Raw genomic sequence first — 27129 nt, 5'->3', positions numbered from 1 at the left:
TTCTTTTAACACTAAACAAGTAGTGGTTATAAAATGGCAATGGAGTAATAGGGTGTCAAATAAGGACAAGTCATCCATCCGGATTTTGTCTTGTGTATTGCTAGAATTTGATGTCTAATAACTTTTTTTATTAAAAAAAAAAATTGGATAAACTTTTGAATTTTTCAATTTGTTTTTTTTTATAAATGAGTTTGATATATTTTAAGTGAGTCTAAGCCACCGCCACTAACACCCTTTTGTTCCTATTTTGATTGTTGAAGTAGACGATTGAACACTCACCTTTATTAAAATAAAATCTGAGGTTCCATTTGATTTGGATCAAAGTAGTCAATTTAAGTTATTTTAATCTTGTTAATTTCGTTTCTATTTGACTGCTAAAGATTGAATAGATGGATTTGGGTCAATAAAATTAATAGAAAAATATCAATTGGACTAGCAGAAAGAATTAAAAAATTATTTTCATCCAACAAACAAATGTTTTCTGGACGGGTTTATATTATTTTTTTAATGTAAATAATTGTTTTTTAAGGATAAATCAATAAATTTTTTATATTATTTTTTTAATGTAAATAATTGTTTAGAATATTTGACAGGATAAATCAATAAATAAATACTAACCTCACGCATCGATCAATGTTCCATCTGATACACGACGGTGGCTTGGCGTGTCTTCCTGCTCATTTATGGCCCACGTGCAAAAATTGTTCGAGAAGAATAAAAAAGGGAAGAAAATTTTGTCGGCACTAAATAAATGATTCATATTTTATCCATATTTTATAAAAAAAAATGACATGATAAATAAATAAATTTGATTTATTTAGTATAATGTTTGTACGCATTTATTTGATGTAATGAAATTTTTTTTATAAAAAAAAAATATGATAAATAAATAAAACCCATTCATCGCTGCTGTCGTAGCGCTCCTTGTGAACATTCATCCGTCCCCTCAATTCTTATTTTGATAGGCATACGTGTCTGTTCGTGGAGGAGCAAGTTGGACCCGTTTTGGAGATTTCCTCCATTCACAAAATAGGTACGAAATTGGGTAACCCAATCGGCAATCCAAATCCTGCGTCTACAAACTCCATTAAATTATGCCCACAACTCCTGCGTCTCATCTCCCTCGAGGGGGAAACGATTAGGAGAGACTTTGGTCGAGAAGCGAAAAGGGCAAAGAGAATTAAGAGAGACTCGTGATGGGTTTCTCCAAATCGATCGCTTTTATTGTGCTTTTTGATCTGTTGTGCTCGGCACGCATCGCCAGATCGGATCTCGATGGTGTCGTGGGGTTCCTGGAGAGGGCCAAGGAGCCGGAGTTCTTTGATTGGATGGTGGGCGTGCGGAGGAGGATCCACGAGAACCCCGAACTCGGCTACGAGGAATTCTCGACCAGCGAGCTTATCAGGAAGGAGCTTGACGCCTTGGGAATCCCTTACCTGCATCCCGTCGCCGTCACCGGGGTTGTGGGCTACGTCGGAACCGGGAAGCCTCCGTTTGTCGCCCTCAGAGCCGACATGGATGCCCTTGCGATGCAGGTCTTTCTTTAAAATAGTTTTTTTTTTTTTTTTTTTTTTTTGTGGTATAGGGATTGGGCAGGAATTTGATCGAAGAGATCCATTTGACTTGTCTTGGAGTCAGTCTTTACGTGCTCAAGTATAAAAAGGGGAATTTGCTGTTTTATTAATTTTCAAGTTTATTTGTCTTTCATTGACATAGATGGAATATATACAATTTTTTCGGAGATCAAGTGATTAGGATCTCTATTTCGGTAGTGCCGCCGGTTTTTAGTGTATGGTGTCTTTGCTTGAATGGGTTGAATCTGTCTGTTGTCACGCTAAAGTATACATCTTTGGCGGTCTCTCCTTTATTTCATGTCGTTGATGTTGCTATGAGCAGGAGGAAGTGGAGTGGGAGCACAAGAGCAAGGTGCCTGGCAAGATGCATGCATGTGGCCATGACGCACATGTTGCTATTCTGCTTGGTGCTGCTAAGATCCTTCAAGAGCATCGTGATGATCTACAGGTTTGTCATTCCTTATTAAATCAATGTGTTTCTGTGATGTAATCTTAACAAATGTTGGGCTGTTTCTTTTGGGAACAAAAGTCTACAGAACACAAAATGTGTGGTCTTAGATTTATTCATTTAATCAACACAATATTTTTTTTGAATTTGTGGTACATGGCTTGCCAACTTCCATTTTCTCAACTATATTATTGAGGCAATTCTTTGCAACTGAGATAAGAATAAGTTCCCTAACCAATTCAGTCTTAATTACTTTTTATTCCTTGATGTTGCCTATAATGTAGCCTTTAGAATAGATAGTATCAAACAGTTGACATGTGCAGGAGAGTTTACGTTTGTCTATATCACAGTCCAGAATACAGGAAACAACTTCTGTATATTTAGAGGTAAAACTGCTCCAGACGGCGCATTGGTGGGGAGCCTTGTGCATTGGGTACACACATTTTTAGAGTCTAATGTGATTCTTTTGGCCTCTACAATGATTTGCACAGTGTGTTTGCTGAAACCTTGAAATTTGATTTGTTTACTAAGAAGATGCTTCTTGTTTTCCTTTAGTTAACACATTTTCTGATGATGTAAAGTCTAGACTGATTTTCCGATTCTATATATTTTAACTGGTAAGAACAAATCTTTTATGATGTGAAATTCTTCTGATTCTGTTTATATGTTTTAACAGTTGACTGATAATAAAATCCTTTTTGTACCTACTCATTCTCCCTGGAGGCTTCATCAAGTCAATTTTATTCTCTATAGGTTGTAAATAAATATTTTTATCCATATTGTATTTTCCATGTTAAAAAATTGCCTAACTTACCAAATATTTTGCCCAATCTCATTTTTTACATGATTATGATCATCAAGGAGGACTCTTCAACAAGACTTGATCAATTATGTAGTCATTTTTGTTAGGATCGGAGCAGCACTAAGAGGGGGGGGGGGGGGTGAATTAGTGCAGCGGATTAAAACTTCGGTTTTAGAAAATCTTTCGTACGATAAAAGCAACGTTTTCGTTTGAAACCGTTTCAATTGCGTTGAAAGCGTACGTAATAAGATGAGGGCAGTGAACTTAGCAAAGTAAAGGTTTGCAGAAAGATAAATGCATAAACATAAACGCAAACCGGAGATTACGTCGATTTTAAAGTGGTTCGGTCAAATGACCTACATCCACTTGCGAGGCCCCTCTTCGATGAGGCTCCCACCTTCCACTAGCAAATCTCTTGAAAGGGAAGGGTAAATACCCCTCTTACAACTCTTTACAAGCGGTTCACTCTCTTACAAATTTTCAGCAAGAAAGAAGGAGGTGAACACTAGCAAAATGAAAACAAGATTAGCTAGGACTTTTCTAAGACCTTTCTCTCAAACACTTGCTGCTCAAAAAAGTTGTGTTCTCAGCTGAGACTTGAGGGGTATTTATAGGCCTCAAGAGGATTCAAATTTGGGCTCCAAAAATTTGAATTCTCTTATGTTCCCGATGCTGGCGGTGCCACCGCCCAGCGCTCGGGTGTTGGGCGGTGCAACCGCCCAGCCCAGGAGGTGTCACCGCCCAGCTCTCGGGTGCTGGGCGGTGCCACCGCCTAGGCCAATTCAGCTCACTGGTTGGGCTCCAAACTTGGCCCAAACCAGTCCGAACTCGGGCCCAATTGGCCCCTACTTGGGTTATAGGATTAATACCTAATCCTAATCCTAATTAACATGCTAACTACGAATTTAAAGATATTTTCTAAGCTATTACAAAGTCCGTAAGTCAAGACTTCTTCTAGCGAGCTTCCGGCGAACTTCCGGCGGTCTTCCGATAAACTCTCGGAAACCATTCTGCGGACTCCCGGCAAGCTCCTAGACTTCACGATTTGATCTTGGCGAGTTCCGATGAGCTTCTTCGGCAAGCTCCGATCTTTCTCGGCGAGCTCCGCGAACTTCCAACGAATCTTCCGGCGAGCTTCCGAAAAACCCTTCGGCAAGCTCCCTACTCATTCTTGGCTAGTTCCGGCAGCATTCCCGACGAACCTTCGGACTTCCGTCGAACTCTCGAACTCGCAATGAATCCTTCGTGCTTGACTCCGACACTTTGTTTTGCTTTATGTCTTCGTCGTTATCGTAGTTAATCCTGCACACACAAGCAAAAACTCTACTCCGATCTAGACAATTATTATAAAGCGAATTGACATTCTATTGCCCGGCACGTCATTGGTTGGCGCTTCGTCCGATTCTTCGGCGCATCGTCCTCTCTTGCGGCTTGTTGCCCAATCAGCGGTTGACCTCCGCAACGCCGATATCCTTGGCGCAATTCCTCTCTTGGCCCGATGCCCGACGTCCGAAGCCTTCTGCCATCCAATATCCTAACGTGATATCCTCCGGCGCAACGTCAATTCCTCCTGCCTTAATTGTCTAATCCTGATCGAGTAGACCTGCATCACTCAAAATGCAGTTAAATATAAACATAATTATCAATTAGTTTCATCATCAAAATACGAGATTCAACAATCTCCCCCTTTTTGATGATGACAACTAATTAATGACTAACGGAGTTAACTTTAACTCCCCGGAGTTTAACCAAACTCCCCCTATCAATATGCCATTGATAGAACACTTGGATTATCCTAAATCCAAGTAACATTCATCACTAGTTCTGATAAACATTTAAACCATCATGCAAATATATAAAATATTCAATTTAATGTATGAAGTCATCAATATACTTCTCCCCCTTTGTCATCAACAAAAAGGAGAAGTTCCTACTCTTATGTGTTTAGAGAAAAAAGGTTTCATACATTGCATGAAAAACATAGTATCAAATTTTATCATCATGCAATCTAGCAATTAAAGATGTGTAAGTTTAGCATGTTTGCATTTCTTGATATAACAACTAATTGCTTCTCTTTAGACTACATGCTAGCAAGTTTCAAGCTAGCAAATTTTTGCTTCCTTTGCAATGTTTGAGCTAGCAATTTTGCTTCCGTAACAAGTTAGCATGCTTTGTATTTTGAGATAAACAAGATAGCACATTTGCTTTTTTGAGATAGCAACTCTTTTGAGATAGTGATCTTAGCAAATTTTACATCATGCAAGGTAGCAAATTTTTGTGATGTTCAAAATAGTAAGTTCTTTCTTCTCTTTAGAGAAGTGCTATTTTTGCTTCCTTTACAAAGTGCAAGCTAGCAAAGTTTTTGAAAAAGTGAGTAAGTTTTACAACATACAAGCTAGTAAAAATTTCGAAAGCAAATGCAAGATAGCTTTCTTATGTAGGCCCATGACTCTTGCTTCCTATTGCAATGTGCAAGTTGCAAGTTTTTGAAATATCCAAGTTCAACATTGGATACCAACATTACATAATTAACATAATCTCCTAGTTTTATCATTATGCAATTTTGCTATCATCATAGATATGCAAGGTAGTATGATAGTAATTTCTACAACATACAAGCTAGCAAATTTTACAATATTTTTAGAGCATGCAAGCTAGTAGTTTTGAGATGTACAAGAAAGCAACCCTTGCTTCTTGAAATATACAAGTTTGCTAGATGTTCACGTTAGCATGTTTTGCTTCTTGAGATAGGCAAGATAGTAATATTCAAGAAGACAACTTTTGCTTCTTGAAATAAGCAAGTTAGCAATCTTTGCTACTTAAGATAGACAAGCTAGCAATCAAGTTTTGCATCTCCTTGACTTGTGCAAGCTAGCTATCTCCCCCTTTGTCATTGTCAAAAAGAAGGGAAGAACAATACAATCATGTAATTCATTTCCCTTTACTATATCTTCAAATCATGACAAGGGTAAATAACAAAGATAAAATTGATTGTCAAAAGGATATGAAACAATTGTTAATAGAAAACATGATATGAAACAATCTTGATTCAAAAGGAAAACTCAAGTTATAAATTATCAAGATATCAAGTAGCGTATCATAGTTTACAAGAACAAGTTTCTTGTTAGTTAATAGCAAAATGAATCATAGGAGAACAAAATCTCAATTCATGCATATAAAATCTTATGATTCACATCATATGCAATACATCACATATATTATCATAATAAAAAGCATAAGTATTGCATGCATCATTTCAAATTATAAATATTTCAAATCATAATGGTATTAATTTGTCAAATTGCATCCTACCATGCATGATCATAACTTTTCATTTGTATGCATCAAAATAATCTCAAGAGTATTTCATGCATAATTTTATATCACCACATAAGGAATATCAAGAAGAAAATAATTGGGTGATAAACATTTCATGAATATAAGGAATTACATAAAAAATTTATCATGAAGGATTAGAACATGTGAATACCAAAAGGCATGATTTCTTTTTGAAAAACCTACTCATAAATAATCAAAAGAAAATCTTAGGAGATCGATTAATGAAAAAATCTTGATTCATAATAAATCTTAATTTGTAAATATCACGGAATCAAATATCATGATTTTGAATAAAACTCATTCAAATTCAAATCATCAAAATCATCAAAATCTCAACATTTCTTTCAAGAGATTCAAAATGGCATAGATAGTTTTATTGGTCTCTTAGGTAGAAATCAATAAGATAGAGGATTACATTTCATTTTTATAAATTTCTATTCATGTGATTTGCTTCTTATGAGCATGCCTTAGTCTTTATATGCCAAATCAATATAAGCATTAAAGTTCAAGATGTAAAGGCAAAATCTTATAAGACAACTCATTTATAAAATATTCATCATGTTTATTTTCATGAGATTCATAAGATTGGTAAAATAAATTCATTAATCTCAATAGAATAGAAAATTCATTTCCATTTCATACAATTGATTTCATGTGAGAGTGTTCAAGTCTTTTTGTGAAAACATTGTATCATCATTTAAAGTCAAAACATAAGTTTCGTCATAAAGCCGTCAAGACCAAACACATCAAAAATAAAACATCATGATATCACATCTATCATCAAAAGACTATCAAGAAATTCATGCATAGATGTACATGCACTATGTCATCTTAATATATCATGAGAATGTCATCTTAATTCGTCATAAAAATGATTAAACCAAAAACATGTTAATCCAAAATGAGAGTATCAAATCAACATTTACTTCAAAAACTCATGCATGACATAAAATCATCAAAATACACATGCATGGATTAATCCTAAGCATTATCACATATCATATAACTATAATCCATAATGTTGCATACATCATTCAACATTTCAAAACATAACATGCATGAAACCTTAGCAATATACTTTTCATTGATCAAATTTTTAATTTTTTTCAAAGATGCTAAAAAAGAAAAACATGATATAATTTTTGAAAAATAATTTTTTTTTTATTTCCTATTCCTACTATCTAAATTAAGAACTCATGAAAAACTTAAGTAATTTCAAAATAATTCAAGAGAGTTGAGTTACTTACCTTGTAGTCGAAGCCCGTCAAAGCCCAATTCGCCATTTCACCTTTGGAAGTTCTTGATTCATCCTTGGGTGCCTTCCTTTTCTTTGGCCTCTTCCTCCATTCAAGTTCATTGTTTATTTTATATTTTTGTTTAATGAACTTATTAAGAGTTGGTGTTCGAAGTTCAAGTTCATCATTGTCCTCATCACTTGAGTCATCGCTCAAGTGGTATTCATTTGTCCGAGGTTCCAAATCCTTCCTGTTCTTTGGAAGGTGGTTCAAGTGTTCATTGTGTTCATTATGTGCATTGCGCACCATTTCATATGTCATTAATGAGCCGATAAGTTCTTCAAGTGAAAATTTTTTTAAATCTTTTGTTTCTTGTATTGCCGTTACTTTTGATTCCCAAGCTTTAGAAAGTGATCGTAAAACTTTACTAACAAGTTCAAAATTCGAGAAACATTTGCCAAGAGCTTGTAAACCATTGACGACATCCGTGAAACGGGTGTACATGTCAACAATGGTTTCGCTCGGCTTCATTTGAAAAAGCTCGAAATCATGCATTAAAATGTTGATTTTCGAATCTTTAACTCTAAAAGTGCCTTCGTGTGTGATTTCAAGAGTGTGCCATATGTCGAAAGCCGTTTTGCATAAAGAAACCCGATTGAACTCATTTTTGTCCAAAGCGCAAAATAAGGCATTCATAGCCTTTGCGTTTAAAGAAAACATCTTCTTCTCCAAATCATTCCATTGGTTCATTGGAAGAGAAGACATTTCAAATCCATTTTCGACTATGTGCCATAAATTCAAATCCAAAGAAAGTAAGAAAACTCTCATTCGAGTTTTCCAATAAGTGTAGTCTGTCCCATTGAAAAAGGGAGGATAAATGAGAGAATGACCCTCTTGAAAGCCGTAAAGAGCCATTTCTATTTGGGTGTTAAACCAAGGTAGAAAAACGTGGCTCTGATACCAATTGTTAGGATCGGAGCAGCACTAAGAGGGGGGGGGGGGGGGTGAATTAGTGCAGCGGATTAAAACTTCGGTTTTAGAAAATCTTTCGTACGATAAAAGCAACGTTTTTGTTTGAAACGGTTTTAATTGCGTTGAAAGCGTACGTAATAAGATGAGGGCAGTGAACTTAGCAAAGTAAAGGTTTGCAGAAAGATAAATGCATAAACATAAACGCAAACCGGAGATTACGCCGATTTTAAAGTGGTTCGGTCAAATGACCTACATCCACTTGCGAGGCCCCTCTTCGATGAGGCTCCCACCTTCCACTAGCAAATCTCTTGAAAGGGAAGGGTAAATACCCCTCTTACAACTCTTTACAAGCGGTTTACTCTCTTACAAATTTTCAGCAAGAAAAAAGGAGATGAACACTAGCAAAATGAAAACAAGATTAGCTAGGACTTTTCTAAGACCTTTCTCTCAAACACTTGCTGCTCAAAAAAGTTGTGTTCTCAGCTGAGACTTGAGGGGTATTTATAGGCCTCAAGAGGATTCAAATTTGGGCTCGAAAAATTTGAATTCTCTTATGTTCCCGATGCTGGCGGTGCCACCGCCCAGCGCTCGGGTGCTGGGCGGTGCAACCGCCCAGCCCAGGAGGTGTCACCGCCCAGCTCTCGGGTGCTGGGCGGTGCCACCGCCTAGGCCAATTCAGCTCACTGGTTGGGCTCCAAACTTGGCCCAAACTAGTCCGAACTCGGGCCCAATTGGCCCCTACTTGGGTTATAGGATTAATACCTAATCCTAATCCTAATTAACATGCTAACTACGAATTTAAAGATATTTTCTAAGCTATTACAAAGTCCGTAAGTCAAGACTTCTTCTAGCGAGCTTCCGGCGAACTTCCGGCGGTCTTCCGATAAACTCTCGGAAACCATTCTGCGGACTCCCGGCAAGCTCCTAGACTTCACGATTTGATCTTGGCGAGTTCCGATGAGCTTCTTCGGCAAGCTCCGATCTTTCTCGGCGAGCTCCGCGAACTTCCAACGAACCTTCCGGCGAGCTTCCGAAAAACCCTTCGGCAAGCTCCCTACTCATTCTTGGCTAGTTCCGGCAGCATTCCCGACGAACCTTCGGACTTCCGTCGAACTCTCGAACTCGCAATAAATCCTTCGTGCTTGACTCCGACACTTTGTTTTGCTTTATGTCTTCGTCGTTATCGTAGTTAATCCTGCACACACATGCAAAAACTCTACTCCGATCTAGACAATTATTATAAAGCGAATTGACATTCTATTGCCCGGCACGTCATTGGTTGGCGCTTCGTCCGATTCTTCGGCGCATCGTCCTCTCTTGCGGCTTGTTGCCCAATCAACGGTTGACCTCCGCAACGCCGATATCCTTGGCGCAATTCCGCTCTTGGCCCGATGCCCGACGTCCGAAGCCTTCTGCCATCCAATATCCTAACGTGATATCCTCCGGCGCAACGTCAATTCCTCCTGCCTTAATTGTCTAATCCTGATCGAGTAGACCTGCATCACTCAAAATGCAGTTAAATATAAACATAATTATCAATTAGTTTCATCATCAAAATACGAGATTCAACAATTTTTTGCTTGAACTTCTCATTAGTACTGTTTCCATTTTCAAAGGCAAACCCATTGTGTATGTGAAGTACTTCTGTTTTACTAAAAGCTCAGTTGTCTTGAAATCTTTTTCCAGTCATACTTGAGAATATAGAGGATTTTTTTTTTCATAACCATCTAATGTCTTGATGTTAAGTTTTTAAAACAATTAATTTTAAGTTCATTAACAACGCATGAGGCATGAAGTACTCTAGGTCATCTGGGCATGCTTAGTACAATGGCTCTAGGGGATACTATGCCAGGCAGTAATATGCTAGAAATTGCAAACCGTCATTATTGCATTGGGACTTAAGTAATGCTTAGAGGTTTTTTACTGGAGTGATACATTAAAAGAAATTATTTGTTTCTTGATAGATATTGTTAAGCTGTGCTGTTGTTTTATTACTTGGAAATATCTGGACATGTCAGTTGATCTTCTCCCAGCTGTAAATTCTATAATATTCCATACAATAACATCAACCTTTCTTTGATATAGTTCACTATTTAAACCAAGGTCTGTAATTTCGTACCGTACCGGAGTTTCGACGTTCGCTCGGTACGGTACGAAACTGTATACTGAGTGGTATACCATTCGGTATACCGCTTGGTATATATATATATATATATATATATATATATATATATATATATATATATATATATATATATATAATATATATATATAACTCGGTGACGCGACGTCGCCTCGTTTATATATATATTTTTTTTAATTTAAAAGGCGATGTCGCCTTTTCCTTCCCCACGCGGGGCGACGTCGTCGAGGCGATGCGACGTCACCTCGTTTATATATATATATATATATATATATATATATATATATATATATAATTTTATTTTATTATTATTTTTCGTTCCGTTCGGTAGCCGGTGGTCCGTGTACCGGTATGCTATCGGACCGGTATGTACTGCCCGTACCGAACGGTATCATTCGGTATTGCCTACCTTGATTTAAACTTTATAGTATGAATTTTGCTTATAAAGTACGAATGGTGTACAAAATTGGACAAGGTTTCCCTTTAAAGGCCTGTTTGTCACTCAGTTAGATTTTGCCTTTCTGCCTTAATAATTTATGTATACCATCCTATACTGCACATGCTCAGCATCCTTCTATATTCTTTTGGAACACGTCCCTAGATGTCTCAGACAGCAAGTTATATTTATCTGATAACAATACAGAACTCCTTCCTCCATAAAAGTTTACCCGCATTATTATGAGTTTTGATTGACAGTAACATTGATCCATTTAATTTTCTGCTATTGCAATTAACTGAAGTTCTTTCTCCCAATGAAATTTCCTTACTCCTTGTCCTTTTGGATGACTAGCTGTCTGACACCTTTAATCACTAGTGTAGAGCTAACCTCTGAAATTATGGTGATATCACAACTTCATAATCATGGCCTCTCAAAGACTGCATTAGGGTACCTTCTATTTCTTCTATGAGTCCACACTACACCCTTTGCTATAATTCCAGTCTGAAAGTTCTGTAGTTACAGTCCATCAAATCTAATCTTGATTAGATTATTTTTTATCTACTTTTTTTTATTGTTCTAACCATGGTCGTTCTTTCAATAGGGAACTGTTGTCCTCATTTTCCAACCTGCTGAGGAAGGAGGTGGTGGGGCCAAGAAAATGATAGAAGCTGGAATTGTTGAAAATGTTGATGCTATTTTTGGATTTCATGTGGCAGTTGATATACCTGTTGGCACTGTCGCATCCAGGCCTGGCCCTATAATGGCTGGGAGTGGTTTTTTTGAGGCAGTTATAAGTGGCAAGGGAGGTCATGCTGCCATTCCTCAGCACACAATAGATCCAATTTTGGCTGCATCAAACATCATTGTGAGCTTGCAGCATCTTGTTTCTCGTGAAGCCGACCCTTTGGATTCACAGGTATTTTTCCCCCATATACCATGCAAACTGCTCAAAAGAATCTTGCTCCATGTGTATTATTTGGTTCAGCATAGCATAGCTGGTATTTCTCCTTTTGGCCTTTTTGGTCCCTGTGGGTGCACAACCCACACTGGTTTAGTACAGAATCAATCTCATCATGAAGCAAAGCAATTTTTATGGAGCTACTAGGCTCATACTAGTGATCCATCTGGCAAGTGACTAGTTGACTGGTTGAGAACGAGAATGATGACTACTTGTACTGAATAACTTATCTATTGAGCACTTGCGAGCAATACTGTTGTTTTTTCCTTATTTCGTATTGGATGCTGGCCACAACAACAACAACAAAACCGTATATCCCAACTATTTGGGTCGGCTATATGAATCTTTTGCCGTCATTGAGAGTTGTCTATGCTAAAATCAGTTATGATCCATGTTCATTGATATCTAAAGTTAGTTGTTAGTGACCTAACACAACCCTCCACCTTTATCATCTGGGCTTGGGACTGTCATTGGTGGTGCTGTACTGAATGCTAACTACAATAGTAAATTCCCACAAACCATTCTCTCTCTCTCTCTCTCTCTCTCTCTCTCACTCTCCAAAGAAGGCTGAAGAGAGTCTCAAAAACAAACAGAGCTTTAAGAGATGCCAAGGTAGTTTTACCCTTGGCCTGGCTGACCTTAGCCTCTCATTAGGAAGGGCCGGCTGATTCCTTTTCTAGTCAGGAGAGTGTTAACTTGCCTTGGGAGGAGGGTGGCAGCCCCTCTCCTTCTCGTAGTTGCTATAGGAGAGATGGTGGCAGCCTACTTTTCTTCTTCCATAAGTGAACTATATCTGTCCAGATGAGTTTTCTCTCTCTCCTTTTCTGTCTTTCTCTTCTTCCTCTTCCATTTTTCTTCTTCTTGTTAGGTCAGCATTGGGTCATGATGAGGCTTAGATGTCTGGAAAATTGACAAAAAAAAGGGCAGTCCCAACATGAGTCTTTCATTAATGTAGGGTTTGGGAGAGTCGATGTCATACTTTTCTCTTGTTCTAAAGAGGAAAAAAAATCAAATTTGTTTGGTGACAAGAAATAAGCCAGATGATTCTCTTTTTTTATTTATTTAACCCTCTAAAGTTAAACATATAAATTAAATATGATTTACTTTGTAGGTGTGGTTGGTAGCATACTCTTTGAGACGTCAAACTCTTGTAAATGGATTGATAAAGAATAACAGTTATTTCATTTGAGAAGTGAGTGCTTGTGCACTATTCTGAATCTTTAATTTTTAAATATTGTGAGTGTTCAAGATACATGCTACTGAGTATATAACAAAATGCCAAGCCAAGCCCTCTTCATGTCCCTGGCTCTGCCCCTGGCATTAGTCTCAATTTGTTTTACAGTACACACGATTTTAATTGCAGGTAGTAACGGTGGCAAAGTTTCAAGGAGGTGGTGCATTCAATGTAATTCCAGACTCGGTGACCATCGGTGGCACCTTCCGAGCTTTTACCAAAGAAAGCTTCTATCAACTCAAGCAGCGAATTGAAGAGGTCTGACATCTTCTTTTTTAATTTAAAAAGCAAGCTTCTTGTAATCTTTGAGGCACTTGGTTTAAACTGTATATTAATTTGCTTGATTCCTTTCTTCTCTTGGTTTCTCAAACAGGTCATCGTTGCACAAGCATCAGTGCAGAGGTGCAGTGCGAGTGTTGACTTTCTCAACAAAGATCGTCCCTTCTTCCCTGTTACGGTCAATAGCAAGGATCTTCATGGGCATTTCCAGAAGGTGGCGGCGAAGATGCTTGGGGTCAGCAACGTAGTAGATAGGAAGCCTGTAATGGGAGCTGAAGACTTTGCATTATTCGGTGAGGTCATCCCTGCTGCTTATTATTACTTTGTTGGGATGGTGAATGAGACGCAAGGGCCGATGTACCCCGCACACTCACCATACTTCACCATCAATGAGGCTGCACTCCCTTATGGTGCAGCCCTTCATGCCTCTCTGGCAATGAGCTATCTGTCTGAAAAGCACACTCCTTTGTCATCCACGGAGAAAGTTCATGATGAACTCTGAATTAACTTTTCACGGCTCTTCATGAGCTATGTTTAGGTGGATTATGTTGTATATCTAGTTCGACCGGATACGTTCTGATGTGTTTACTGCATATTATTATTATCTTTAAGTTAGACGAGTCATTTTTATCTCAGCTGCAGTCACCTTGTTAGAACGAACAGATAAATCATTGCTGGATCATTTGTTGCTTAATTTTTGATGATTAATGGGATATGATTTGGGATCAATCTTCAACTGCCTGATGGAACAGTATCACGAGTCACTTTATTGTGACATCCCAAACAAGATGATTTCAAAGAGTGAAAATCTGATGTAAATCTTATTTCAGATACGGTCGGACCATCTTGTTCAGGCACTGAAACCCTTGGGGAGAAGGCTCCAGGTGTTGGAGGGAACGTTGGGACAAGCTTCGGCAGCCACCTTGGTCATGGCTTCCACCCTCACACCCGCATTGCAGATGTTGGCTAGCGATCGCAGGTGTTTCATCCCATATCGAGATAGAGAGCCGCAATATGTTTCAAAAGCTCGTACCTGCAGGCAGCAGAGAGGTCAGAAGTGAGGTGAGGTGCTAAGATGAGCCAGGATCTAATGTTACAGAATGAATATTCGATCGTCAAAATGGTTTTGGCATCTGAATATTCGACGTGGTCCATCATCAAAAACTAATTGGGGATTTGTGGTTTTAGCGAAAGCATAAGACGCGGACCAAAGGAATGAATGGGCGAAAAGATCCACCATCGATTTTAGGCATGACCAATCATCCACCAAGGGCTGTCCTGCTGCTCCAACACTCTCCAGTACTCGTGGCCCATTCTCAGAACCGAAAAGAAGATTCCCAATAAGTCGTACGCTCTTATCTACGTGCGATCGATGCTCCAATACTTGGAGCAATTGCTTTTGAGCATCCAACTTCTGAGGGGAACCTTCGGATGCCTTGTGCAACTTGGAAGAGAAACAAAGCCTCTTTATTAGTTGCCAGCGATGTTTGGAATCCCATAACATCAAAGAATTTGGTACGAAGAAACCCAACCTTGAGCCAGAAATGAATTAGTTCCGCATCACGTTGGTTTACCACCACCGTCTGTGTTGACGATGGCAAAGGATTAGCAACAGGAGTGACACCATCACCGGAAGGATCGAAACCCACGTATAAAGAAAGTTTCTGTGTATTTAGACGCAGATCCGCATATTGCATGACATGTGAGCCAAAGTAGTATGTGTTATGAACTGCGGTTCTATTTTTGACCTGCAAACACCAAAAGCACAAGTATATTAGATCCACAGGTGATAGAGGAGGAGGAAACTCCAGCACTAAGCGCTTACTAGCTGATACTGTTGCGCTAGGGTTTCGGTCCGCCAATCATGTACGTAGCTGATCATGCAAGAAAATGACCCTGTGAGATAACTATAGAACTAGAACCGGAAAACAATATCCGTGACATTGAAGATTGGGAATTTCTCAAGAGGTATGTATGTATGTATGTGTGCAAAGAAATACTTCATTTCAGGAAAGCACATACATCAGGTGGAGGTAGAACAGAGAGAATGAGACGTTGCAATAAATTTGTGCATCATCAATACATGTCATGATAGAATAAAAAAAGTGTCTGTGTGTGTGTATGTGTGCGCGTACGCGATGACGGTAAAAAGACATTCCTCATATGTATGTGATAGATAGCAGGAGGGACAGTTGGCTTAGTAGTAATACGCACCTGTCTTCCATCCAGGAAACACTATACAAGTCCCCCAAACAGGTGGTGAATTGTGGAGGAGGGCTGGGGAACATCCCCGGGCAGTAGGTTGCATAACTGCTTTCCATGGCGTTGGCGGCTGTTGTGGCATATATATTAATATTGTTCGGCAGAAGGCCCTCGAAGATACTCCCAGATTCACAAGCTTCCAAGTAAAACACCTGAAATATTATCGTATGTAAAAGAGTATATGCACGTATGTCCAGATGATAGATACTGTATAAATGTGGATGTTACCATGCTTTTATAGGATCCTGTTGCATGCTTGTGCTTCAACACAGCAATCAGGTCATCGGCATAAAGGTCAGGATAAGTGGGCATCCCTGGCAAATTTTTAGGTCGATGTATTAGTTTCCTCTCCGATATCACTCGACAACCATGGAACGAAAGCGTTAAACCAGTTGAGAACATTTAAAGCGTCCTACTAACCAAGAACTCCAGGCCCACCGTGATCGGTGTAGTAGACGAATATGTAATCATCCGGACCGCTATCAATGACCTTTCCGCTTCCTCCGGTCAGAGCAGTCCTATTTCCAAGGAGAACGGCGAAGAAGTTGTTCACATTAACATCATCTCCAACGTAGTCCTGCTTGCATGCATGCAAGTCATACTCAGATATCATATAAACTAAATGGTCGATGATACTGATGGACGATAACCCCATTCATAAACAAAGCAAATGCAAACCTTTGGTACTCCCGCATACACATTCTCACCCTGGGGATCATTGATTATGACTCCGGGTATAGGATTTTCCTCATTGTTTGCAATATCATCGTACATGAAAACAACGATGTTCTCATCTTTTAGCCCGCCCCTCCTCAAGATTTGATATGCATGACAGACATCAGCCTGCAGAAAGGTTTCAAAGAAAAGAAAATTGTGGACTTCAAGGCAAAATCCAACCGAATATTGAATCAAGATATGTATTCAATTGAATATATATACATACCACTTTATACTATCACAAACATGCATGCGTGCATCTCTAACTCTATAACCATACGCTAGTAACCTACGATTGATAAATGAGAATAAATGCATGCAGCTCTAACTCTATAGCAACATAAAATAACCCACGATTGATATATGAGAATGGTAAGAAGGAAGACATCAGATTGCATCAAAAAAGTAGAGATACAGTAATGTTGGCGTCGTGACGTTACGTGGAAGGAACAAGGATGGCCGGGGAACGATGCACCCACCTGATGACGATAGTTATAATAGCCATTGGATCCCGCGATGAGCACCGCCCATCTCGTCCCCACGATCTCGTCATCGCCGTTGATCGTGTTCGTCGCCTGATCGGACGACACCCCAATATGGTCGAGGCGGGAGTCGACGAGGAAGAGTGGCAGGAGGAGGAGGAGGAGGCGAAGTGCGCCGACAGCGAAACGGGCCATCGTATCGGTTTCGGACCACCCAAGGCGAATGTAGCCGATCAACATCGCCTACTTCGTAACAGGTACAGAAGGAGGGGGAGCGAGTGAGAGTGAGAGAGAGCACGAGGGAAAGGTTGCCGGGAGTGACGCGTTTATATAGGGTGTTCTTCCCCCGTAATACGGATATCTCCGCCGTTGGATCTGCTCCAGAGCCGACGTGGACGACCGTCATCCGTTGCTCTTGGTTGACGAATCACGACCGTACAGCTCGAGCTCGTTGGAGGTGTGGGATCGGGTGAAAGAATCTCAGGCCAGAAAAAGAATGCATTCGCTTGCGGAGTCCGATAGCTACCCGCCTTCCCACTGGGGACAGAGGTGATGCTCACTAGGGCCCACCTGCGTCTCCATATCCGCAAATGAGCTGCTTGGAGGTGAACGATACGATACGTGTCCCAGATACCTCGACATACCCTATGGGCCATGTGGGCCCCTACGCACAAGCTTCGTAAGATTCCTCTGTATGTGTATCAAAACTAAACCACTAATAATATTAGCCTGCCGATGTCGATTTAAATTTAATAATTGTAAAAATAATATATCTAGGGTATTTATGATAATCAAATAATATTAAGTTAATAGATATTAACTTCAACTATATATATATATATATATATATATATATATATATATATATATATATATATATACATATATATATATATATATATATACATATACATATATATATATATATACATATACATATATACATATACATACATACATATACATACATACATATACATACATACATACATATATATATATATATATATATATAAACAAACTTATTTGGAGGAATAAATTCGAAAACCATCGAATCCAACTTTCACGGAAGAGAAGGATTTGACTTTGTTCAATATCGAGGCAGAAAGTAAATCAGCCATGGATATGGTCGTTCCTTTGCAAGTCATCGATGGGGAACACCTTTAAACCTCCAAGCTTAAGCCACAAGGGAAGGTGGGGCAAGTTATGGAAGGGGATGGAGTGGGAGCTGGTGCGGAGGTTCCTGGATTGCATGTCGTCAACAGGTTGTGTGTCTCCGAAGAGGGAAATATGCTCCCATCTGTGGAAAGCATCTTGACATCTTTATTCTTTTCAACCCCTTCCATCTTTCCGTCTATTGAAAAGTGCTTTGTTATTTAAGAAGTCACTTTCCAGAAATTGAAATAAAACCAAAAATAAACAGAACGTGGCTTCTGTTTGGTATATGGAATCATGGACTCTGTCATCACACATAAAAGCATAGATAAGACAAATCAAAAACAGACAAACTTAAGATGTAAGCCGCGGTGCACGAGAAGAATGAGACTTACGTTTGGTCTAAGAATCACCAACTGTGTCATCACACATCAGTTTGGATTCCTAATAAAGCATAGATAGGACAAATTAAAACCATACAAACTGGTCTACTGGACAAACAGCCTTCGTCGTCGTTCGTGTATCTCTTCGTCCCTATAAACCATTCTCATAACACTTAGCATCAATACTATGGATGGATGTTGATTAGTGGCTTCGTATGCAGAAGAAGCACGGAACAAAATGCGTGCAAACTTTGAAATGAAATCTCAGGCATGTCTCGCTGGAGTAAATATGATGCCAGTGATCAAGCTATTAGTGGGAAACAAATGTGAAATTGCTAATAAGAAGGTCTATCGATTAATTATGTAGGTGGGTTGCAATTGAAGCCAAGTAACAGTACCTGGTATTGATGCTTGCGTTTGAGATTGGCATATCATTCCTTTCACATCCAAAGATGCTGCAGTGGCATATAGGAAAGAAAGTAATCCTGTGAAGTATCATCACCTTACACAAAAAAAAAAAAAAAAAAGCTACAGTAGTAGGATAGGACGGTCGGACATCGAAGCATGCAACTACTTCTTCTCCACGACGTGCGTTTAATGACGAAAGCTAAAATATTTGGATGGTTGAAATATCCAGTAGAAGAATTTTTATTTTTATTTTTCCCAGCTAATAATACACTGAAATGGTCGCAATGGTATGTATGGCCCGTTTGTAACCAACCGAGAAGACCGTTTGTACCGCTCCCTCCCCAATGCAAGCGAATTCATCCTAAAAGTTTGCTTCTTGGACTTTGGTTATCAGAAAGACATGCGGTTCATCAGAAGAATCATGTCTCGAGTAAACACGTCAGAAGAGGAAATTCCTGAACGCAGAAATCACTCTACGCGACAGCAACAGCACAAATGCAAAGATGGATCCAAAAAACAGGTTGATCACAGGTTCTGTCTCGGTCTCACATTGACTGGGCGCGCTCCTTGTACTTGGTCTAGAAGCACAAGGGAGGGCTTCGATCACAGCATCCGCTAGATCTGAGATGAAGGATGAGGTGCAGCCCAGAGCTGGCACCCTGCCCCAATTCTCAATGCCTGATTGCAGAGCCAAGTGCTTGTACTCCATATCAATCTCTTCTAGAGTTTCAATATGCTCACTCACTGCTGATTGGTAAAAGAAATGACAGCACAGAAATATCAGAATCGTAATCACTGTGAAAACACAAAATGTCCAAGTATATTCCATTTTATGATTCCTTCCCAATGCGAATCACTGCTGATTGGATCCTGCACTACAATTTAGTGCACAAGGATGAGATTCCCTCTTGGCATCCTAAATATAAGTAGGTCAGGATTCACTGGATTTCAAAAATTGGCAATGGAGAGCTAGTCAAGCAAAGGCATAAACAAACCCCCAACCAAGCAAATCTTTCGTCAAGGCAGAGGTTTATGGTGACCTAAAATTACTATTTTAAAAAGATGAATCTAAGTGGCTATGCCATTAATGTAAACAGTAAATCAGGAGATGGTCCTCAATTACTCAAGCAAGCTAACCAATTCATGAATTGTTATAACATATGAGTGTGATCCAACAAATCTCCTAAGTGAAAAATCTGGCATATAAATAAATGTATGTGCACTAGGGGAAGGATATAAAGCTGCAATTCGCTACCAAAATATGATGCATTAAACAATTATATGGGTGTAATCATGGAAAATCAAGCGGCACAATATGCCCGACTATCAAAACAACCATCCAGCAAAAAAGAGCCAAGTATGATCAATCAAAAGACCTTGGTGATCAGAAAGATAACATTCTACATTAATGGGAAACAACAAGGATTCTATTACATCTATTGATAAAACAATCTGTCAAATAGGGGTCAAGAAGACAATAATTGATACAATTGTGCAATGCAGCATTGATAGACTATATTATTAAATATCCATGCATCGATAGACTATATTATTAAATAACCATTGAGAATATGATATGTTGTCAAAATCATAGTCAAATTTAGCTCAATCTCATAATTATTTGCAATCGTGAAGTTTGACATAATGAAAAGTTACCTGACAGGAACAGCCAGAAGGCTCCTTATACCTCTCCGGCCAAGCTCAACAATTACTTCGTCAGTATAAGGCTTCAACCATTGAACAGGCCCAACTCGGCTCTGCAAGAATTAAGAAAAATGATGAGGAAACTACAGGATCAAGTGATGAGATTAATTCTGAAGTCTGTCTGAGAAACCATAGAGATCTCGATACGAGGCATGTACAAAGCTTTGAGCGCCTATATAAACTCACACTACCTGATAAGCCAGAATGTGGTGATTGTGAATTCCTCTAGATTTCAACTCATCCATGATCAAAGCGATACACTCTTCCATCTGATCTCTGTATGGATCTCCTGCATCCTCGACATAACTAAGTGGAACTCCATGTGCGCTAAAGAATACCATGACCTACCCTCACAAGCCAAATAGAAACATGCCAACATAAGTATCCAGAAACAATGCCGAGCTACTCGGGGCATCATATCACGAATATGGGGCAAGGATAAATTCATTAGCAAATGCATGAATCTCTATCCGGAGCAGCAACAAAACCTTTTGATATCCATTTAGCTTACTTTTTTCACCAACTAATCCCTAAATGAATATGCTGCAGAAAAACACTTTATGCTTTAACAGCAGTATCACAAACCATAAATGTAAGAACAGCAGTGCCCCAAATTAGATATGAAAACATCTTCATGCCTGATTTTAGATGCCGCAATTTGTGTTTCTTTCGCATCATCCAGTTAATTTCATCAATCCAAATCCAAAGACAATACGAAAAGCATGTTTGGGAAAACAATTTTTGCTCTCAATATGAAACGAGCAGAAAACAGAGGTGAAAAGGCAAAAAAAAAGAGAACTAAAAGCAAAATCAGAGCACCACACCATCACTTTTCAATGTTGTTCATTGGCTGTCGTTCACACAAAAGGTTGCTGGTTTAACAAAGCAACTTCCATGGCTCTCCTTGCATAGTTTATGAAGCTTAGCACAATATGTTGATATAAATTCTATACAATTTGGAATTAAAAATGTTGTGGTAGATATAATACATGTGAGGCTACAGGAAAAACCACCATATGATATCATGGCATAACTGACAAAGTAGAAGAAAGCTGATTAACGTAAATCACACATTCACAAGATCAGTATGAATTACCTCCTCTGGCTTAGAGAAAATTAATAGCTCATTTTCTATCAAGTCAACCATTGAGTTAATATACCCTTCACGTTGATACCATGATTCGATGATAGAAATTGGCAATCTTGTAAAATAAACATCTTCCCTGCAATGTGATTATGTAAAGTGTAAGACAAGTCAACAAAGTAGAGAGACAAATAAGAAACTGTTATCCACCTGATGATGCTCTGGAGAACACGGATGCTAGAACCACTAGTAGATATAGAGAATTGAGGATAAAGTGGAAGCACAACGAGCTTTGTTATTTTGTCCTTCTTTATCAGTGATCGCATAGGTAAATAGTCATAATTAACTAAACAATTAGCCAGAGAGCTTAGAGTAAAGCAAGGACATTCCATGCATCATATTACCAAAAAGCATTACTGTTCTTCTGAGTAAACTATATATATATTGCATGAATACTGTCACCACATGAAGAAACAAGATAATTTTGGTTTGCCTATGATATGACGTATAGTTTTAGGATTGAAGAGCCAATTGGCATCAGACGAAACAATTATAAGATAATGAGAAATGCAGCAGATGACTACAGCAAGGAGGGATGTCATATTGAACATTGAGCAACTTGTTTCCCATGAGCATGCCAAGTGCAATGACAAACCTGATGAAGAGCATCCTCTGTGAAAGGGTGCCAATATCGCATACCAACATATACATCAGCTTGCAGATCCTTGTCTTCAAGGGCCAGTTTCAATGCTCACGCCTGCAGATTCTCCAGTGATAAGCTCGTCATTACCAAATTTTTGGCTTTGAAAAATAAGACTTCTAAATTCTAATGACAAAACATTCCACCAAATCACCAGGCCTTTGTGATGTGAAGATGTATCTCCAGGAAAAATAAGGAAATGTTACCAAAATCAAATTGCAAACCTGATCATCAGTAATTCTCCGTAATGGTGATCCACCACCAATGGCAGCATAACCCTCCTTACTTGGGCCAGTGGTCGCTGGAGAAACCAGAATGGTGATCCACCACCAATTGCAAACCTGAAAACTGACATTAGTTGGGCCAGTGGTCGCTGGAGAAACCAGAATAACCTAGGAAGTTGTATAATATCCTAGTAGAGCAGTAGAAAAGAACTCTTAAGTCAAAACAATTGAAAATGAAATAAAATCATTCCAAAAAAAATATTATGTGCAGCATTAATGACAAAAATTTTCACAGGCATTCGTGAAATTGGAAACAAAAAACAATTGGTTTTTATCACATGCATGTTTCGATAGTTACACTATTTGCAATAATATTTGTGATGGTACACCAATTATGACCATTGCACCATTCCCTGATATTAAAATTGTATTAGCAATGTGCCAACCAAGAGAAAACGCATGCACACCCACTCTATGATTTGTTTTCAGCCTTCTGCTTCTTTCCCTATCTGTCAATGTTATACCTATTTTTCCCTCATGGAAGGCATATCTTTATTGTCCCTTTTTATTTTCCTAAAGAATGACTTTCCTTACATAATAAAACCTTATATTAGGAATGCATTGTCCAAATATGGCGAAGGATCCCTAGAAAACATGTGGCTGTCCTATAAAAATTTCTCCTTTGGGGCTGCTTTCCATACATGAATAAGCTTTGGGTTAGTATCCTCCTGTTTATTCTCTTTTACACGATGGCTTGCATTCTGAGGGTATTGAACAGACAGTAACTTTACCCCATAGAAAATGTAAAGTTTTGTCTATTTCTTCTATAACTGACTCCACCTTTTGCAGTGCTAGTAAAACAGAAATTTCTAGGTGGGATTACTCAACAACCTTGTTTATAGTATATTTCCTTCACCAGGTTTCTGTGAGTATTTAACTCTTCACTTCTTTTTTTTTTGTCTCAATACCAAGAACTCTAAGCCATCACATGACGAACAGAAATGATCAATTTACTTTATTTCAACCATCAATGATCAACAAAAGGTTACGACTGGTATGTATGTAGATCCAAGTTTAAAATCTGAACTGTTGAGTTTCCAATTTTAATTAAGAATCCAGAGCCATTAGTTTCAAACACTAGCTCAAGGAGGAAATTTCCTTGGAAACCCGAAAAAACCAATAAAATCCAAATTATCTGTGTCGCATCAAGCAGGAATACCTATTTATCATCAGTTCATCTTATATAAAGCTATCCTATCCCAGCTGTAGCATGCATTAGCATCTCTAAAAGGATCAACATCTATTGTAGGCTGGTAAAGATTGAGGAACATTTGCTGCCTTATTCACACAGAAATTTTCTATTTATTAATCATGTAAAAGACTTATAACAATTAAAAAATTCTAGCCAGCATAATTTATTTTCTCAAATTCTTATTTGCTCAAAAGGTTGACTATTGCAAGTAGAATAGTTACTAATGAAGTCAGCAGAATGAACCAAAATTCCAAATACAAAACAAGTAAGCACACATAAGATAGATATAAAGTCTTTTTTTTTTTCAATAGTTGATGAATTGACTTACCGGATCAGCAAATAAATTGAAAAGGAATGGTTGAACATCGTTAAGGGTCTCTGGACCTCCAAGATTCAACAGCAGCACCCCAACCCTTTCTTGTGCGGCACTTGAAGCATTACTGAGAACTTTACCATCATATGTACATGCTTCAGCAGAATAATTTGTTCTCCTGGATTGGTTATACTTCTTGACCAGCATATGTGTTTGTTTAGCAAATTTCATTTTGCCAACATCAGACGAAAGACAGGAAAATGATGGTAACTCCAGAGACTTATCAGTTTCCTGAAGACCATTATCTGATGAATGGAAGGTAAATTTTATACAGCAGACATATGTACTTCGCCTGCGCATTGACCTGAAATTGAATTGGCAATAAGCTCTCTGTTTATCTTTTTATATAGGAAAGACGAACGGTTTACTTAGATATAAACCCACAAGTCGATCTCAATATTAGGTTCATTTATCAAAAGCAACCAAGAAAATGGGGAGCATCCCTTACAAACCGAGAGAGCCATTATTGTTTCGACCCCTTAAATGAAGGAGCTTGGTCTGCGCAACCGCAGAATTCACTGCTTCCATGCTTTCAGAGCGTGGCAATTGAGCTCCAACTCTAAAGTAGCAAAAGTGAGAAAAGGATTAGATTCACCAACAAATATAGTCCTTCAGATCATATAGAAATCAGAAGAGAAAAAATAATGGTAACAATGAAGCCAACGGAAATTGGCACATTAAAAGGCAAAGAACACCTAGACAATTACAACATCATACACAATCTCATAAAAAATACCCTCGAAATATGACATTAATGATAACCAGATCACAATCTCATCCAATTTATCATCTGCCAAACAGACTCGCGCATTTTTTTGTTCTCCCATCAAGCTATCGCTCGCCAGATTGCACCCCGTACTCGCTAATGTGGCATATAATTCGTACATGGCAATGATTATGACTAAAGATCGAAAGAGATAAATGATTCGTCATTTTGACCGGTCCATGCATCATAAATCCAACGGGTTCTGATCGCAAACACTAAAGGAACGGGTCGAAGGACACCGAGCTCGAGGCAGACGAAATCAGAAGGCAATACCGCTCGAGTAGGAACGGAGAAACGGGATGGAGGAGGACGCACCTTGCAGTTAGAGAAGGATCGAAAAAATAGGACGAGAACTCCAACAATCACGGTATAGCACGATGGATCGATCGTCTCTTCTTATGATGGTGGGCTAAGGTTACTAGCCAGTGGTCGGACAAAAAGGGGTGAGGGAAGGAGGCAGCAACAGGTTGGTTGCTTCTGAAGGGAAGGGAGTCGCGCCGAGCTCTCTCCTCCGCCCCCCAACCCGACCTACCAACTATTGAGAGACTGAGCAGTCCTTATACGCGTTGTGATTGGCGAAACATATAGGGCCCCGTGAAATCGTCGCGCACGAACAAAACTGGGGCCGCGTCTGGTGCCATTTTTTGGCGGAACCCCAAATCAACAAATCTGACCATCTCCCTTCCTATTTTGTTTGCGCCAGAACAGCGAATAGCGAAATCCACGACGCAATGGCTGCCACGCCATCAACGCCGTGGGGACGCAAGGGTTGAGATGGAACCCACGGTGGCCACGTCTGCTACACATTGTGAGCGGGAGAATTACAGCGTCGACGTGGCGCTGGGTTGTACAGTTTACCTGGACGCCACCTTCCTTGTGATTGGCCATACTAACGAGGTCATCTCGGACCTACGTTTGAGACTCTAGTTAGGAGAATCCTAATCGAGAGGGACATTCATGTAAAACATACCTAAGCTGATCCCTATAAGTCGGTTTTCTGCAGCATTTGAGCAGCAACTTAGAGGGAGGAACCCCTATATGTTAGGATCGGAGCGGCACTAAGAGGGGGGTGAATTAGTGCAGCGGTAAAGGACGATAAACTTTTGATGATTTAAACACTTTCGGAAACTTCGTACGATAAAAGCAACGTTCCGTTTGAAACCGTTTCGATTGCGTTTTAACTTGAAGGGATACGTAAGAAGGAGACAAAGAAGTAGAGCATCAAAGTGAAGATGATTTGCAGTAATATAAATGACAATAAGATAAACGCAAACCGATTTATAGTGGTTCGGTCATGCGACCTACATCCACTTACAAAGCCTTCTTCAATGAGGCTCCCAACTTCCACTAGTAAATCACTTTGAAGGGGAAGGACAAATACCCCTCTTACAACCTTTTACAAGTGGTTCACACTCTTACAAATTTTCAAAGAGAAAGAGGGAGGTGAACACTCAAGCTATTGAAAACAAAAACTTGCTAAAGGCTTTGCTAAGACTTTTATCTCAATCTCTTGCTTCTCAAAGGTTGTGTTCTCTGCTGAGAATTGAGGGGTATTTATAGGCCCCAAGAGGATTCAAATTTGAGCTCCAAATTTTGAATTCTCTTGGGTTCCCGAGGCTGGTGGTGCCACCGCCTATCGGTGGCGGTGCCACCGCCCGACCTCTCAAGTGCTGGGCGGTGCCACTGCTCAATCCAGCGGTGCCACTGCTCAGTTCTCGGGTTCTGGGCGGTGCCACCGCCTACACTATTTCAGCTCACTAGTTGGGCTCCAAACTTGGCCCAAACTAGTCCGAATTCAGGCCCAATTGGCCCCTACTTGGGTTATAGGATTAACACCTAATCCTAACCCTAATTAATGTGCTAACTATGAATTTAAAGACATTTTCTAAGCTATTACAAAGTTTGTAAGTCAAGACTTTTTCTGGCGAGCTTCCGGCAAACTTCCGATGGTCTTCCGACGAACTCTCGGAAACCATTCTGCGGACTCCCGGCAAGCTCCTAGACTTCACGATTTGATCTTGGCGAGTTCCAACGAGCTTCTTCGGCAAGCTCCGATCTTTCTCGGCGAGCTCCGCGAACTTCCAACGAACCTTCCGAAAAACCCTTCGGCAAGCTCCCTACTCATTCTCGGCTAGTTCCGGTAGCAATCCCGACGAACCTTCGGACTTCCATCGAACTCTCGAACTCACAACAAAT

The 27129-nt window shown here is 39.3% G+C and overlaps 3 protein-coding genes across 12 annotated transcripts; 1 reads left to right on the top strand and 2 right to left on the bottom strand.

The window, feature by feature from the left end:
• The first annotated feature begins 1107 nt into the window (after positions 1–1107).
• LOC135649711 (IAA-amino acid hydrolase ILR1-like 1) lies at positions 1108–14058 on the top strand. Its single transcript, XM_065168393.1, has 5 exons — positions 1108–1535; positions 1897–2022; positions 11554–11868; positions 13274–13402; positions 13518–14058. Exons 1-5 carry the CDS (start codon positions 1197–1199, stop codon positions 13923–13925), a joined length of 1317 nt encoding a protein of 438 aa, XP_065024465.1. The 5' UTR covers positions 1108–1196; the 3' UTR covers positions 13926–14058.
• Positions 14059–16303: 2245 nt separating this feature from the next.
• LOC135672083 (vacuolar-processing enzyme-like) lies at positions 16304–17125 on the bottom strand. The gene is made up of 2 exons (XM_065180539.1): positions 16882–17125; positions 16304–16528 (listed from the first exon to the last, which is right to left on the bottom strand). Exons 1-2 carry the CDS (start codon positions 17122–17124, stop codon positions 16304–16306), a joined length of 468 nt encoding a protein of 155 aa, XP_065036611.1. The 5' UTR covers position 17125.
• Positions 17126–18382: 1257 nt separating this feature from the next.
• LOC103981752 (ferrochelatase-2, chloroplastic-like) lies at positions 18383–25489 on the bottom strand. Of its 10 annotated transcripts, XM_065168369.1 has the most exons (9): positions 25249–25489; positions 24123–24726; positions 22543–22659; positions 22274–22375; positions 21631–21757; positions 20726–20878; positions 20487–20587; positions 18821–18877; positions 18525–18700 (listed from the first exon to the last, which is right to left on the bottom strand). In XM_065168369.1, the coding sequence occupies exons 4-9, from the start codon at positions 22327–22329 to the stop codon at positions 18625–18627; spliced, it is 570 nt and encodes a 189-aa protein (XP_065024441.1). In that variant the 5' UTR covers positions 22330–22375; positions 22543–22659; positions 24123–24726; positions 25249–25489; the 3' UTR covers positions 18525–18624. The 10 variants fall into 10 exon arrangements, with proteins under 10 accessions (XP_065024394.1, XP_065024390.1, XP_065024441.1 ...); XM_065168381.1 differs by lacking the exons at positions 18525–18700; positions 18821–18877 and adding an exon at positions 19044–19700 and having other exon boundaries at positions 25249–25486; XM_065168322.1 differs by lacking the exons at positions 22274–22375; positions 22543–22659; positions 24123–24726; positions 25249–25489 and adding an exon at positions 21829–22251 and having other exon boundaries at positions 18383–18573.
• Between the last annotated feature and the right edge of the window lie 1640 nt (positions 25490–27129).

The sequence above is a fragment of the Musa acuminata genome, chromosome BXJ1-4, assembly GCF_036884655.1.
Source record: "Musa acuminata AAA Group cultivar baxijiao chromosome BXJ1-4, Cavendish_Baxijiao_AAA, whole genome shotgun sequence".
NCBI classification, from domain to species: domain Eukaryota; kingdom Viridiplantae; phylum Streptophyta; class Magnoliopsida; order Zingiberales; family Musaceae; genus Musa; species Musa acuminata.
Note: the sequence above shows the minus strand (reverse complement) of the source record. Positions and strands in the feature narration are given on the sequence as shown.